General features: G+C 39.0%; 1 protein-coding gene across 1 annotated transcript in view; it reads left to right on the top strand.

Moving 5' to 3' along the window:
* Ccdc64 (coiled-coil domain containing 64) overlaps positions 1 to 15,379 on the top strand; it is a gene marked incomplete at its 5' end in the record, with an annotated part of 102,756 nt that continues 87,377 nt past the window's right edge. Inside the window, 2 exon segments of the mRNA XM_005396589.2 lie at positions 1 to 415; positions 8,519 to 8,734. Of these exon segments, the coding sequence (XP_005396646.2) occupies positions 1 to 415; positions 8,519 to 8,734 (631 nt within the window).

The following is a 15,379-nucleotide window of genomic DNA, read 5'->3' as shown; positions in this document are numbered from 1 at the left end:
GGCCGGCCGCGCTTCAGCACCCGCCGAGCCGGACAGCGCCTGCTGCATGGAGCTGCCCGCTGCGGCCGGGGACACGGTCCGGGGTCCTGCCGCCGCCGCCGCCGCCGCCCTCGTCTCCTTCCCTGGGGGCCCCGGGGAGCTGGAACTGGCGTTAGAGGAGGAGCTGGCGCTGCTGGCGGCCGGGGAGCGGCCGTCCGATCCCGGGGAGCATCCTGAGGCCGAGCCCGGACCTCCGGCCGAGGGGACCGGTCCGCAGCCGCCTCCTGCCCAGGACCCTGAGCTGCTGTCAGTGATCAGGCAGAAGGAGAAAGATCTGGTGTTGGCCGCCCGGCTGGGCAAGGCGCTGCTTGAGAGGAATCAGGACATGAGCAGGCAGTATGAGCAGATGCACAAGGAGCTGACCGACAAGCTGGAGGTGAGGACCTCCCAGGATGGGTGGGAAGCTCAGGTACCGTTCCAGCCCGGGGTAGTTTGGGGAGGCACTCACCCTACCCCCGCCACGTCCATGCTCACCCCACATCGAGGAAAATCCTCCGGAATAGGAGGTAGGAGGGAGGATTTCTAGTTATCAGATCAGAGCATCCATGGAACCCACCTGACTTTCCCACCTTGCCCACAGCAGATGGGTCCCTGCACAACTCCCAGCGCTGTGGGCCATTCTATATATGTACTGTACACTGCATCGAAAATAGAGCATACAGTATGACTAATTTATACAGCGCTGAGAGGATGTCTGCACACAGAAATGAGAAAGTCGAGAAGCATTTAAAATATGCTTCAGGTTTTCAGAGTAGTTAATCTCTAATCAGGGTGTTAATCTAAAGCTTTCCAGTTTTGGCATGAAGGCCTCTAGATGCCCTTGTCTTAACTTCCTGGCAGCTCAGAGTTGTGGGAAACAAGTGCCCCTAAAGGAGCTTTATATAGTCTTCAAATACTAAGGGATTAAGAAATGTGGCTCCATTGCCGAAATCAGGCGAGGCAAGGCTCAACATGTGACCACTGGTAGTGGGTTTAATGTGGGCCTCAAAATTTATGTGTATTTAAGCAGTACTTTTTTGTGTTTGAGGTCTCAGGCCTGCAGTTGGATGAGAGGTACAACCTATAAAAACCATATTTCTCCTAACTGTTGTTACAAATACCTTTAAAGTTTGTGTAATATTTTCTGCCAGTGTCTTGGATCAAAGTCTGTCCGACCTATACTCGTTTGTTTTCTTTCCTCTTAACTAGAAAAGAGCCTTGAATGCAGTACAGAAGGCTAACGTTTCTAAAATTAGGGTGATTTGAAAAAGGAAGGGGAGGTGGTCGTTAATGAGCAGTGGAAACAAAGCTGAACCTTTTCAGACTCTGCCTTTACTATTACCCAGTTTAGTTACAGTTCTTTTCATTTTTAGTTACAACAAAAAATAGTTGCAGATTGAATAAGGTCTGAAATTGATCCTAGTTGGGTTCCATATCACTAAACAGCCAGAATGTGGATTAGTAAGATTTAAGTGTCTGTAGTCTAGTGACGTTATCAAAAGAAAACTCAGGGTAAAGAAGGAAACCAGTGAGTGCCCTGTAGTTCAGTTGGCCTGTTAACTAGGTCTGCCAGCTGATGAGCTCCCGAGATATGTCTCTGAGAAGTCGTTTGTGAGACCTGTGAGTACACTGCCAAAAAGCAACCTAATGAATTGAATTGTTTAATTTGCACTTGAAGTAGAGGTCTAGAGAGAAAAGGGTGTCCTTTCTTTCCGAAAGAGATTCAGTAACACAACTCTGAAAAGAAGTACTACTGCAGAGATTTATACTTGTGATTGGAAATTCCTTCAGCGGGGGACTTGATTAGAGAGACAGCTAACTTGAAAGGAACATCATATCAGTTTGATTAGTGACAGATTTCATACTAATCCTGAGTGTGTAGTTACACACATCCTGGTCTCCATATGCAGCCTTTACACATTTCTTCAACAAAGGAAAAAGATTTCAAAATTCTGCTGAACAAAAAAGTTTTGTTGTAAAAGAATAAATTACCTTTGGTATTTTGTAGTTGACTCAATGGGCAACAATAAAATAGTTCAAACTTCTTAAACTGTTAAGATCTTCACTGTTCTGCAGGTCAGCATATGAACGGCAGTGTTAAAAATTTATTTTTAAAGTCTGGAAGTTGTTCTCACGTACACTGTGAGTGTACTTAATGCTCCTGACCAGTGCACTTAAAAATGGTTATGATAGTAAATTTGTGTTATGTGTATTTTACTATAACTTATAACTAAATTTAAATTTTTGTTCACCTGATAAAAAATAACTTTTTAAAGTTTATGCTAGTTTAGTTGTAAGTATATTTGAAAATGATGAAATCAATCGGTCTCTGTCTCTCTGTCTCTGTCTCTCTTTCTCTCTCTCTCTCCCTCTCCTCCTCTCCCCTTCCCCCTCTCTCTCCTTTCTCTCCAGTACTGGGATTGAACCCAGGAGGCTTCACACTGAGCTACATCCCCAGTCTGTTTTTAGTTTTTTTTTTTGTTTTTGAGATAGGATCTCACAGTGCAGTCCAGGCTGCACTCAAGTTTGCCATCTTCCTGCCTAGCCCATCAGAATGTTGGGATTACAGGTGTGCACCATATGCCCAGGTCGTTTTTGTCTTTTTTGATATGGAGGCTTACTATGTTGCCCAGGCTGACCTCCCAACTCCTGGCCTCAAACAGTCCTACCTCAGTCTCCTAAGTAGCTGGGATTGCAGGTGTACATTTCTGCACTGATCTCTAAGGTGGTTTTTTTTTAGTGTACACTTGAACATGTCTTATAAAATATGGCCACTAGTTGCTTTTTGTGTATGTAGTGGTTTTGAGAGTCAAACCCAGGGCTTCAAGCAGGCACTGTTCCCCTGAGCTACCCCGACCCCAGCCCTTGTTAATTCTAGTGTCGTGTATGAGAATGATAAACCTGATTTACATGGTACTACTACATTTTATACCTGCAAGTGAATTTTCTCTACAGTATATTTCATGAGCAATCTGGTAGATAAAGTATCTGAACTTTATCTGTTTAGATAAAGTGCTTTCTAAAGTTTAACACAGCTCCTGTATTTTCAATTAAATAAAACATTTGGGAGTAGAGAACCAGCCTGTAAGGATTTATAACTTGCCAAAAGCTGTTAGATATTGGGAGTCAGACATATTTTTTTCACAGGTTGGTTTGAAAGGTAAATATGAGTGGACTCGGAGAACAGTGGCTGTGCTATTAATTTAGTTTTATTTTAGACCCATCACAACTTCAAAATCGATACCTTTCTGCTGCAAGGTGGCACATGCCTGTGATCGCAGGCTGAGGCAGGAGGATCACTGCTAGTTTGGGGCCACACTAGGCTACATAGTGAGTCCAAGGCCAGCCTGAACTATATAGTGAGACTCTGTCTCAAAAAAAACAAAATTGATACTTTTCTTTGTGGTACTGGGAATCGAACTCAGGACCTTGCACTTGCCACCTTGACCAGGTGCTTGTGCCACTGAGCTATATTCCCGAACAAAATTGATACTTCTCTAACTTCAGGACAAACAAGCCATTTTCAAGATCTTTTCTACCTAGTCATGAGTTAATATCAGTGTCTTTCCAGTTCTCTATGCCAAACCCAAGATTTTTGTTGTTATTAGGAATGGAACCCAAGGCTTTTGGATTTAGCTACATCCCCAGCCCTTTTAAGTTCTTTCGTTTTTTAGATAGGATCTCACTGAGTTGCCCAGACTGGGCTTGAACTTATAATGTTCTTACCTCAGCCTCCCAGAGTTCTGGGATTGCAGATGTACACTCCCATATCCAGCCAAATCCAAGATTTTATCTTGTCATTTCAGGCATAAAGTACTCGATCCAAGCTATTTCCTCAAAAGGCATACTACTTAAAGTCTTTAGTAGTTTAGAAGTTAATATAGATTTTTTTATTTTTACATCTTCAGGGTTAAAATGAAAACTTGGGTTAGGTAGAAAAATGTGGCCGTTTTTTCTAAACTTGAATTAAACAGACTATATTTTATTCATTTCATACATTTAAAGTTCTTAAGGCTTTTTTGTTTCTTTGCATTTGTAATTAGCCCTTTGGTTCAAAAATTTACATCCAGCCAAAACCTTAGTTTTTCCTAGACTGTAAACTCATATACTAACTTGCATTAATATACTTTCATTCCTTGGGGATTAACAATGTATTGTAGGGGCTGGGGATTTAGCTCAGTGGCAAAAGCGCCTGCCTGGCAAATGCAAGGTCGTGAGTTCGGTTCCCGGCACCGGAGAAAAAAAAAACAATGTATTGTAGCGTAGGATTCCCCTTTTTTCTTTATGGCAGAAAGTAGATTCTTACTGCAAATGTAGTCTCTACCCTCAATTATATTTTTGTCTTCTTCCTCTAGGCCAATTCTCGGGGTTCTATTTGGAGTCACAGCACTAGGGATTGAACCTAGGGCTTTGTGCTCATGAGTTCTACCACCAGGCTACACCCCCAGTCCTTTTTAAATTGTAAGACAAGGTCTTGCTAAACTGCCCTTGCTGGCATGGAATGTGCAATCCTCCTGCCTCAGCCTCCTGAGTACTGGGATTGCAGGCATGGTGCTACTATGCCCAGCTGTCTACTACTATATGTTAAGATGGAGGGAAGTTGATGAAAGTGAGTCTCTACCAGTTTTAGAGGTGCAAACCCGATTTAGAGGGGCAAACCCAAGGATCCTGATTTACATTCAGTTCTTGGTCCTCTTGGAAAACAGTACTTTTTTCCTTGTGTATTTCAAGAACCATATACTAGATTTAGGAGAATAGTTTCACTTTTTAAATTTTTTCCTCTGGAAAGGGTGAGGGGACATAAAAAGAATTCAGTTACGTTGCATACATGTACCAACTCCGTATGATGAATGTAATCATTATGAACTGCAAATATGTACTAATAAAATTTTTAAAAATAAGAATAATCTTTGCCCCCAAAATCAATTTTGGTAAAGACTTACAACTTTTGTGGTTTTGGAGTTTTAAATAGACTGTTATTTAAAATGATTGATTTTAGAGTTATAGAAAAATTGGAAAAATAGTAGAGTGTTTCTGGATATCTACATTGTTTTCTCTTAATGAGATCTTATATTAGTATGCTGCATTTGCCAAAATTAATGGTACATTATTACCAAGTAAAGTCCTTAGAGTATTCAAATTTCCTTAGCCCGTACCTTATGCCTTTTTCTTGCCAGGATCCCATCCAGGACACTATATTACATTTAGTGTTCATATCTCCTTAGATTTCTCTTTGTTGGTTTTTTTGAGACAGGGTCTCACTATGCAGTTCAGGGCTGGCCTTGAGCTCACTTTGTAGCCCAGGCTGGTCTCGAACTTGCAACGATCCTCCTGCCTCAGCCTCCTGAGTGCTGGGATTACTGGCGTGCGCCACCACACCTGACTAGATTTTTCTTAGTTGTGCCAGTTTATTAGACTTTTCTTGTTTTGATCACCTTTATAATTTTGATATTGTTTTAAAATACTATATAACCTTGAGAAACAAAGGCAAGCATAAACAGTCTGACCTCCATACTTCTTGATATTCTGCCTAGGGTAGTAAACCCTAGTTAATTTATAACTTACAAGAGAATATAGGTCTAAGAGAAACCTTTCTTCTCTGAGTAGACCAATGGCTAAATTCTGTACAAAAGACTAAATTTTGTCTGTTTCTTAATAGGGCAGTCTTGATTTTGTCAAAGGGTTAGGAAATCTGAAGTAGAGGATTTGTCTCATGTTAAAGAAATATCAGAGGGCTAGGGATATAGCTCAGCAGCACAGTACCTGCCTGGCAAGTGCCTGTCTGGCAAGTGCAAGGTCCAGAGTTTGTTTCCCACTACCAACAAAACCCCCACAGAAATATCAGGACAGATTAGACTGATCAGTACCACCTGTCTTCAGTCCTTCCCCTCAAGTGGATTGGATTGTTTTAGTTGCTTGGTTAGGGTGTTCACTAGCAGCTGTTTGCTGAATATTTTTAAGTCTCTCTGTTCTTTTAGAACACAAGCCTAATTTATCTGGCCTCTCAGCAACACTGATTACTGAGTTCTTGTTACTGCCTTCTGCTCAGTCTTTTTCATTTGGAAAAATTCAGTAAAGCCAGCTACCATGGTTTTAGGATTGCAGTTAGTTTGTGCTCACACTCTGTCTTTATGAAGTTTCTACAATGGTTAAAACATTCTCCGTTTTAGAAGTTTAGCACGGTTAGGGAAAGAGAACAAAAAAATCTCATGTTGGTGAGAAGTCCTTCCCTAGTCATTGTTTTTCTAACATGCTCCACACTGAGATTATCTGATGTATAAATGTGAAGTTATGTGATTTTTTCAACAAATATATTACAGTGGCTACAGCCAAATGAGTGATCCCCATAAAGTGGTCAACTTGGAGTTTTCATTGAAAACTGCCTTTGCTTATATGCACAGCATTTTAATTTTGGATTGCCATTTTTATCTTTTGGCATCTTCTTTTGACTGCACTTAATCATGGCAAATTTTCTTTTAGGATTGAATTTGACTTTCAGAAACATTCACAAGTCACTCAGCAAAGTGAGAAATGATGGTAGGATGTAATGGGATAATCTCCTTTTTAGACATGCCTCAAATGTGAAGAAATAGGACAGATTTTCTTGCATGACAATAAGCTGGCCCTTGAGGCTTTCCAAAAACATGTCAAAATATATTTTAATAGGTGAGAATTTCAGTGGAACAAGAATGTAGCTTCCTAAGAAGAGATGACCAAGTTCTCTGAAGATTTAGGTGCTCATTTGAAGCTGTGGAAACAATCTCAGTGCATCAGAATTTTCCTATAAAATTTTATATATATATATTTCAATTCTTAACCAGATCACAATCTTAGGAACCAGGTTCTGGGTCAGTATATTTTGAATAGTTACATCAGAACTTTACTGAGAGCAGCAAAGGTTGAGGATTGTTACTTTAACTTACACTGAAGTATAGACTTGATCTTTCAGGTGACATCACCAAACCTTTCCAAACACTTCCCACAAGCCATTTCGAAAGGCTCTTGAACCACATGGTCAGGTACAGTCACAGCATCGATCCCACTGCTCAGGTACCAATTTCTATCTTGGGTGCTTTCCCCTCATGGCTGAGACAAAATACCCAACACCCACCGTTAAGGAAGGAAAGGTTTATTTAGCTCACAGTTTGTGGAGATTTCAGTCTGTACTCAGCTGGCTCCAAGGCAGAGTGGCACATGGCAGAGGGCAACAGTTCATGGCAGCAGGAAAGGAGCAAAAGCAGCAAAAGCAAAAGGGAGGAGCAGCAGAGAGCAAGGCTCCTTCCCTCCCTTGTATTGTACACAAACTACCTGCCCCCCTGGGGCAAGTGTAGCACTCACACCCATAATCCCACACTGGACTATGGATCAATCAAAAATCTAGAAGCCCGCTCCAGACTGCCTGAGGATTTGGGGGGACATGCAGACAGAAACCATAACACTTGCTGATGGTACTTTTTTTTTCTTTTTGTACTGGGGATTGAGCTCAAGGCCTTTGCACTGAACTACATTCCCAGAGATAGAGTCTTACAAAGTCACGCAGGCTGGGCTCAAACTTGAGACCCTTCTACCTCACCCTCCCAGAATACTGGGATTCAGCAAGCATCACATCCAGCTCATACTATGTTTTTGAGTAAAAGAACATATTTGCCCTTTTTAATTATTATCTATACTTTGCATTTCATTTCTCACATGCAGTTTATCACTCTTATCAGTCCAAGTGCAAGGACCATGTCTGTTTTATTCATGTCACCTTATAAAGTGCTTGTCCCATAGTAAGCACTCAAGAATAGGTGAATGGATCAGACATAAATATGGAAGTCTTGTTGATAAGGATTTGATTTAAAAGTAGGCCTGAACCTGAACTTGCCTTAATGATTTTGAAATACAGTGCTATGTATAGCAGCAGATACTTGTTAACCTATGATTTAGAGCACTGAACAGAGTCACATGACTTACACACAAATCACTGTGTACCATTTAATAGTATAGACATTGAACAACTAACTGGACTACTTGTGTTGCCTCATTTGTAAGGAAAGATTGTTAGCTAAAGGATTGCAGGAATTTGCTCCATCTTTAAAAATTCTATGATTGTAAGAGTATGACATTAATCCATGTATAATAAATGTTTCAAAAGAAGTCTCCTTAACCTAATCAGCATTTTGGGTATGGGACTTACTTTTAGTTGTTTAAGTGTATAGCTCACCAATAGATTAGATGGCTTGGTAAATTTCAAGTGAATTTGTAAGTCTAAGCCTTGTGTCCAGGAAACTAAATGTAACATTAAATATTTTCAATAAGAATGATGTTTTCTCTGTGAAATCAGTTCCTTTCTCTGGAAGGAGGTAATATTTTTGTAGCTGAATTGGACAACTTGTCCTGTATGGCAGGGTGTTTTGTTGTGCTCAGTGGGAAAACAGTTAGGAAAGAGTAAAAAGAAAGGAAACAAAAGGCTGTGGAATTTTTAACAGTTTTTAAATCCTTTTCACTTTTCACCCAGCACTTAGAACAAGAAAAACATGAACTAAGAAGACGATTTGAGAACAGAGAAGGGGAGTGGGAAGGCCGAGTGTCTGAGCTGGAGAGTGATGTGAAACAGCTACAAGATGAATTGGAGAGGCAGCAGGTTCATCTTCGGGAGGCAGATCGAGAAAAAACACGGGCTGTCCAGGAACTGTCAGAACAGAACCAAAGGTTACTAGATCAACTCAGCAGGGTAAGTCACAAGTTAAGAATTTATGGTGTAAAATATTAAAATTTGAAAAAAAGCTTCTGTATAATGCCAGTCCAGCATATAGCATAAGAGCCATTTTGTGGGTTGGGGATGTTGCTCAGCGGTAGAGTTCTTGCCTTGCATGCACAAGGGCCCTGGGTTTGATCCCCAGCACTATCATTTAAAAAAAAAAAACCTTTTGATTTTTGATGCCTTTGGTTTTTTGGGGTTGTTTTGTTTGAGAGAGGGTCTCACTATGCAGTTCAGGCTGGCCTTGAGCTCACTATATAGTCCAGTCTGTTCTCGAACTCACTGGGGTGCTACTGCCTCAGCCTCCAAGTCCTAGGATTATAGGCGTGTGCCTTAACGCTTAATAATTTCTGTTGTCCCTTACAGCTCAAAAATGTGTGATTCCTTTATCTAAAGAAAGTGTCATCTCTGGTCAAATTGTATTAATTCACTTAGGGTTTTTTTTTTGTTTTTTAATTGAGACAGGGTCTGACTATGCAGTTCAGGCTAGCCTTGAGCTCACTTTGTAGCTGAGGCAACGATCCTCCTGCCTCAGCCTCCTGAGTGCTGGGATTACAGGCATGTGCCACCACTCCTGGCTTCATATAGTTTGAATATTAAAAATGCTGTCTCTAAACTGAAAAGCTTAGGGGAATTTTCTAGAGCAAATGATTTTCATTGATGTTGCATTTGTGAACTATGGAAAGAAGTATGTGTATTTAAAGTTTTGCTTTCACATCAAGTAAAAATTCTTTACTTGAACTTTTGTAGGGTAGCATAATGAAAGTATTAGGTAACTAACCAAGGTCAAGACTGTAAGAAGGAGATCCAGGGCTGAATGGACAAAAATCTAAAAGAACATACCTTTTTAATAAATCCAGTAATGTTACTAGTGCCTTGCTCTGTAAATCCACCTACTGTTGAAAATTAAGGCCTACATTTACTATTATACCTTGATCTTTCTTGAGTACTGAAAATAAAACTACTAACTCTTTAATTACCAGAGAAAAAAGAACTTCTCTTATCCCTAATCACTGCTATTCTTAGAGTACTACCTGGTCTGTCTGGTTAGTATTGGTACTTGGAAATAGAGTTAGGTAGGGTAGCCACATGGCAAATTCTTGAATCTTCCATGTATGAGGTTACTTTACTTTTTTGTGTCATAGTTGCTTACAGTTGGTATGCTGAGACTGGTGAAAACCTCATGTCTCATAAGAAAGTGTGAAGTAAATCCTATCAGTGGGGCAGGGAGAAGGAGAAAGAAAGAAAATAATGCTAATAACTTAGAAAATAATGAGTTTCAGGGAACTAGAATACATGTGACAAGTGAGGATTCCAATAGTAACTGAAGATCTTACCTGTAGATTTCCCATCTAGAGAATCCAATCTGGTGAGAAGCTTGGTCACAGTGTTTTTTCATCAGTTTTAAAACTTTTTTCAGCAACTGGGAAGGGAATTTCTATCCTTGTAAAAAATTAAAGAGTTTTGAGCCATTCATTATTCATGAAAGATTAACCAGAAAAGGTCTGGCCAGATTGATTGATTGGTTCAAAAACATTTAGTGCAACTCTGATAAAGTTTCTTATGGAAATTTGTGCAATGACTACAACAAATTGGAATGATCAAGAGGGAGATTAAGATTTCTTGGGGGCCAAGTTCATGTTAAAAGTGCAGGCTCAACCCTACTTTGTAATCTGGTGAACAATAGGCGACCAAGATGGATGAAAAGAGAAAACAAATGCTAACATAACAGGTAAAAAAACCCCACAGAACTGGGAATCAAGTCTGCTTCTCATTAACTGGATGACCTTGGTTTCCTTTCTTTAAAATGGGGGTAAGAATTTGTGCTGACTGCAAGCACTTTTGAAATGAAAATGGGATAATGTGTTTAAGATGAGCCACAAGTAAAGGTAAGGATGTTTCAGTGTTGATGTTTACTAAAGCAATGTTTTTTTAGTTGTTTCATTTACCTAATTTCACTATAGACAATCTTGATAAGGTACTTCCAAAGGAATATAAGAAGATAACAAGAATCTAGATCTAGTGAAAATGTTATCTTCTCTGGCCTTGAATATAGGCCCTGCATGGTTTTGTGGCTTTTTTTCCTTTTTAATTTTAAGCAGGCCAAGTCCCTGGGGTTTGCATCCGCAAGTTTATATTGCATTTTGTTAGCTGGATATTCAGGACTAGGGGAGTTAAATGTTTTGAAGTGAATTAAGATTCTTCTAAGTCCTAGGACAAGCTAGCAACCGCCAAAGGTACAGAAGGCAGTGGTTTTTGTGCAGTTTATATAGTGCTTTTATAAGCATGAAGTATAACATTTCTGTGATTTTTTTTTTCCAAAGTATTTTTACATTTATTTCCTTTGGCTTCCATGTCCTCCAAGGTGGGTCTTCTTTAAAAAGCAAAAATATAGCTTTATTGACATGTAATTAACACACTATAAAATTTACATTATAAAGTATGTGATTCAGTGATATTTACTGATTTATGTAGTTAGGCATTCATTACCACTATCCAACTAGAGAATATTTCACCTTATCCCAAAGAAACCCTGTACCCATTAGCAGCCTCTGTTCATTCCTTATAACCCCAGCCTGTGTGCCGTATAACTTGTAACCACTAATCTACCTTCTGTGTCTATAAATTTGCTTATTCTGGACATTTCATATAAGCAAGATCATATCATATGTGGCCTTTGTGCAAGGTTTCTTTCACTTAGCATCATGTTGGCAAGCTTCATTTCTATATCAGTACTTCATTACATTTTATGACAACAATATTGCATTGTGTATATGTACAACATTTTGTTTATTCACTGACAGACATTTGGGTACTTTCCACTTTTGGGCTATGCAAATAAGCCTACCATGAACATTCTTGTACACCATTTTGGCTATGGTTCTTTTAGCTCTCAGGTAAGATGCCATGAGTATATATCTCGTGAGCTGAGTCCTGATGAAGAAAGGAATAGGTATTGTTCTCATTTTACATTTGGAAAATTTGAGAAACAAAGATAAATGACTTAAGTATCTTTGAATTCAAGACTAGATGCTGTGCCTCAGTTTTAGACTTCAAAGGCAGCAGTTAAGGTTATAGGCTTTACCAGGCATGGTGCATGCCTATAATCCAGGAGGCTGAGGCAGGAGGATCTCCACAAGTTTCAGGCTAGCCTGGGTTACATAATGAATTCAAGACCAGCTTGAACTATATAGTGAGATCCTGTGTCAAACAACAAATGACAGACTTTGAAGCCAGACAGGTGAATGTGAGAAAGTTATTTTACCTTTAATTTTGCCTTTATAATGAAAATAACTATTACTGTTACCTAATAGTAGTATGACGACTATATGAAATAATGAATGTAATGCTTAAACCATAGTGTCTTCTATATAGTATATGTTTGATGATTGGTAGCCATCATTATAACTAACATGTCCTCAACATGTAGATGGGATTTCTGGATCTGGTTAATCATCTGTCTGTTTGGGGACAGAATGCCTGCAATATGTAATTTAAAGGAGAAAAGATATATTTTGGCTCACAGTTTTAGAGCTTTTAGTCCATGGTCAGCTACCTCCAAGGCGGAAACACACGGTTGAGGAAATCTCCTTACCTTATGGCAACCAGGAAGAAGAGAGAGCAAGGCAGAGTGAGAGAGGAAGGGATACAGGCCTTTCAAAGGCGTGTTTCTAGCAAACTAATTCCTGCAACTGGGCCCTCCCTCAACAATGAACTCATTGATAGATTAATCCATTGATGAGGTTATTTGATGAAGTTACTGCTCTTACTACATGAGTTTTTTGGGGACACTTCATATTAATGCCATAACATGGTCAAACATTGATTCTCTTAATAACAGGAAAGTCTGAAGTGTAAAAGTTAAAATTTATGAAAAAATGTATGTGAGCTTTGCATCTTAGTCTATAATTGAAGTGACATTGACAATAGTGTTTCATAAAATTTGTTAAACACTTATTCTAACTAACTGTATCAAGGGCAGAAAGTAGAATGGGTCTTGTTTTCAGGGAGAGAAGAGAGACAGGGGACATGCTTGTTGCCTGGGGTGACTGTCTGTGTGTAAAAGTTGAAGTGGTGGATTTGTGGGAATCCTTCTAATACACAACATATTGGTCTCCAAATGATTTCTTTTCCTTCCAAATAGTAGCAGTAAAGAGATTTCTGATCAGCATTAAAAGGTCATAAAGAGATTATTCACTGATTTTACCTTCTGTACTTGTATAACACTTTTGGAGTACTATGGAAAATTTGTAGAGCCAAAATAGTGATTTGAATGATGTAGAAACAATCTTGTTCATAATAATAATATCAGTAATAGCAGGCTTTTTATTTAGTCTTTGCAATCTTCAGAAGCAGTTGGAGTAAGGCATTATTTTGAAAATGAATCTCAGCAGTGTTAGAAACTTCAAAAAGGGTGAAAGAAGGTATTTCCACAGTTTTTACTAATAAAAGTTCACACTGTCTGAAACATTAGAGGCAGACTTGAGCACCTATTGACCAAAGAATAGGAAAAGCCGATTGATTTCTGTTAGAGTATTAGATTTTAAATTGCTTGGGGACTTCTGAGGTTTTCCTTGCCCAAAATGCATAGCTCTAGAATTTGTAGAAACTGATTAGGAAATTTTCTTACATGTTTTCCCCTGTTGTTTTATACATGATAAATTAGTTGCACCTCTTTTTTCTTTCCTGGTATATTCCATCAATCACAGAGCCATGTGCTTGGTTCTAATCCCTGTTTCTTTACTAGGTCCAGCACTTCAGCTTCCTTTGGAAGTGAACGTGTACAGTTGCGTGACTTTTTGAATGGGAATCTGATGTAGTTTTCACTTCGTTTAGAAATATGAGGTATTTCAAGCATATAGAAACTGCAGAGAATAACATAAATTTAGCTTTAAAAAATCTTAATACTTTGTCCTACTTAGGTCAGTCTTGGTTTGGGTTGGATTGGCTTTAGTTTGGTTTGGTTTTGGGACAGGGTCTTGCTATGTAGTTCAGACTAGCTTTGAACTTACTGTGTGTCCTAGGGTGACCATGAACTCTCAGTGGTTCTCCTGCCTCAGCCTCCCAATTGCTGAGATTACAGGCATTTGCCACAACACCTGGCCAGATCAGTTTTTTTAAAGGGATAAAATATTGTTTATACCTTATGGTAACCAGGAAGTATTGCCATACTGTCCACTTTCTAGAGTTAGCTTCCTTCCCACTGTTTTTGTACTTCTATTACATGTATGTATATATTTATGTGCATATAGCTCATTGTATAATCTATACATGTATCCATTCACAGGGCACAATAATGTATTTTCCATGCTTCACATATTTAATAAATGGTATTATAAAATACATATGATTCTGCAACTCATTCTTCTGGCTCAATATTATGTTTCTGTGTTTGCTCATATTGATAAATGTAGACTCAGTTCATATATGTTAACTGTTGTCTAGTATTATATTGTGCAAATATAGTACAGTGTGTGTGTGCGTGTGTGTGTGTGTGTGTGTTTCCAGTACTAGGGATTGAACCCAAGGCTTTTGAAATAGGTCTTCACTGCCTTTTAAAATTGTTCTACCTTGAGATAGGTTTTCATTCAGTTGCCAAACTGGGCTCAAACTGAGAGTCCAGAGTGTTATGATTATAGGTGTGTGCCACTGCACCTGGCTCTTGTGTTCTTTTGTTGGAAAACATTTAGCTTTTTTCTAGTTTTTCCACTATTACTGCACCAAGTTGCCTGTAATGAATATTCCTGTACTTTTTCTTCGTATGCACATATATAAAAATTGGTCTGGGGATAAACATAGAAGAGAAATAGCTGAATCCAAAAGTAAACACATTTTGAGATTGATGAGATCTTGCTAGATTATTTATCCAAGTGTTTGTATAGATTTATATTTTTAACCAGCAGTGTGTGTCAGAGCCAATGTGTGTGATTCTTTCACCTGTTCTGTGTGTGTGTGTGTACACTGGGAATCACACCCAGGCCCTCTGGCCTGCTGGCAAGCCCTCCACTACCCTTTACATCTTTACCTACATTTCACTACTGTTGTTACTTTAATCTCATGTTTGTGAAATGAAATGTTTATTGTTTTAATTTCTATTTTATGAATTATTAGTGAGATTGAATGTCTTTTATTTATGTTTATTGTGAACGGGCTGGGGGTTTAGCTCAGCGGCAAAGCACCTGCCTGGCAGGCGCAAGGTCGTGAGTTCAATTCCTGGTACCGGAAGAAAACCAAAAAAAAAAAAAAAAAAAGATAAATCCTATGTTTACTGTGAACATTATTATCCATGTTTATTATGAATTGTCTATATGTATTCTTTACCTCTTTTGTTGGTATTAAAGAGATTTTTAATACACATTTTGGAGGGTTTTGTTTGTTTTGAGACAAGGTCTCACTGTAGTTCAGGCTGCCCTTGAACTCTCTGTGAAGCCTAGGCTGGTCTCAAACTCCAGGCAGTCCTACCTCTGCCTCCCAAGTTCTGGGATTACAGGCTTGTGCCACTATACCCAGCTTAACACAAGTTCTTGATGCTATTATAGTCTTACTAAACAGTGTATGATTTTAGTGAAGTCAAATTTATTAGTCATTTCTTTCATGATTTGTTCTTTTGCATTTTGT

This window comes from Chinchilla lanigera, unplaced genomic scaffold (assembly GCF_000276665.1).
Source record: "Chinchilla lanigera isolate Chin_1 unplaced genomic scaffold, ChiLan1.0 scaffold00054, whole genome shotgun sequence".
In the NCBI taxonomy this organism is placed as follows: Eukaryota; Metazoa; Chordata; class Mammalia; order Rodentia; family Chinchillidae; genus Chinchilla; species Chinchilla lanigera.
Note: the sequence above shows the minus strand (reverse complement) of the source record. Positions and strands in the feature narration are given on the sequence as shown.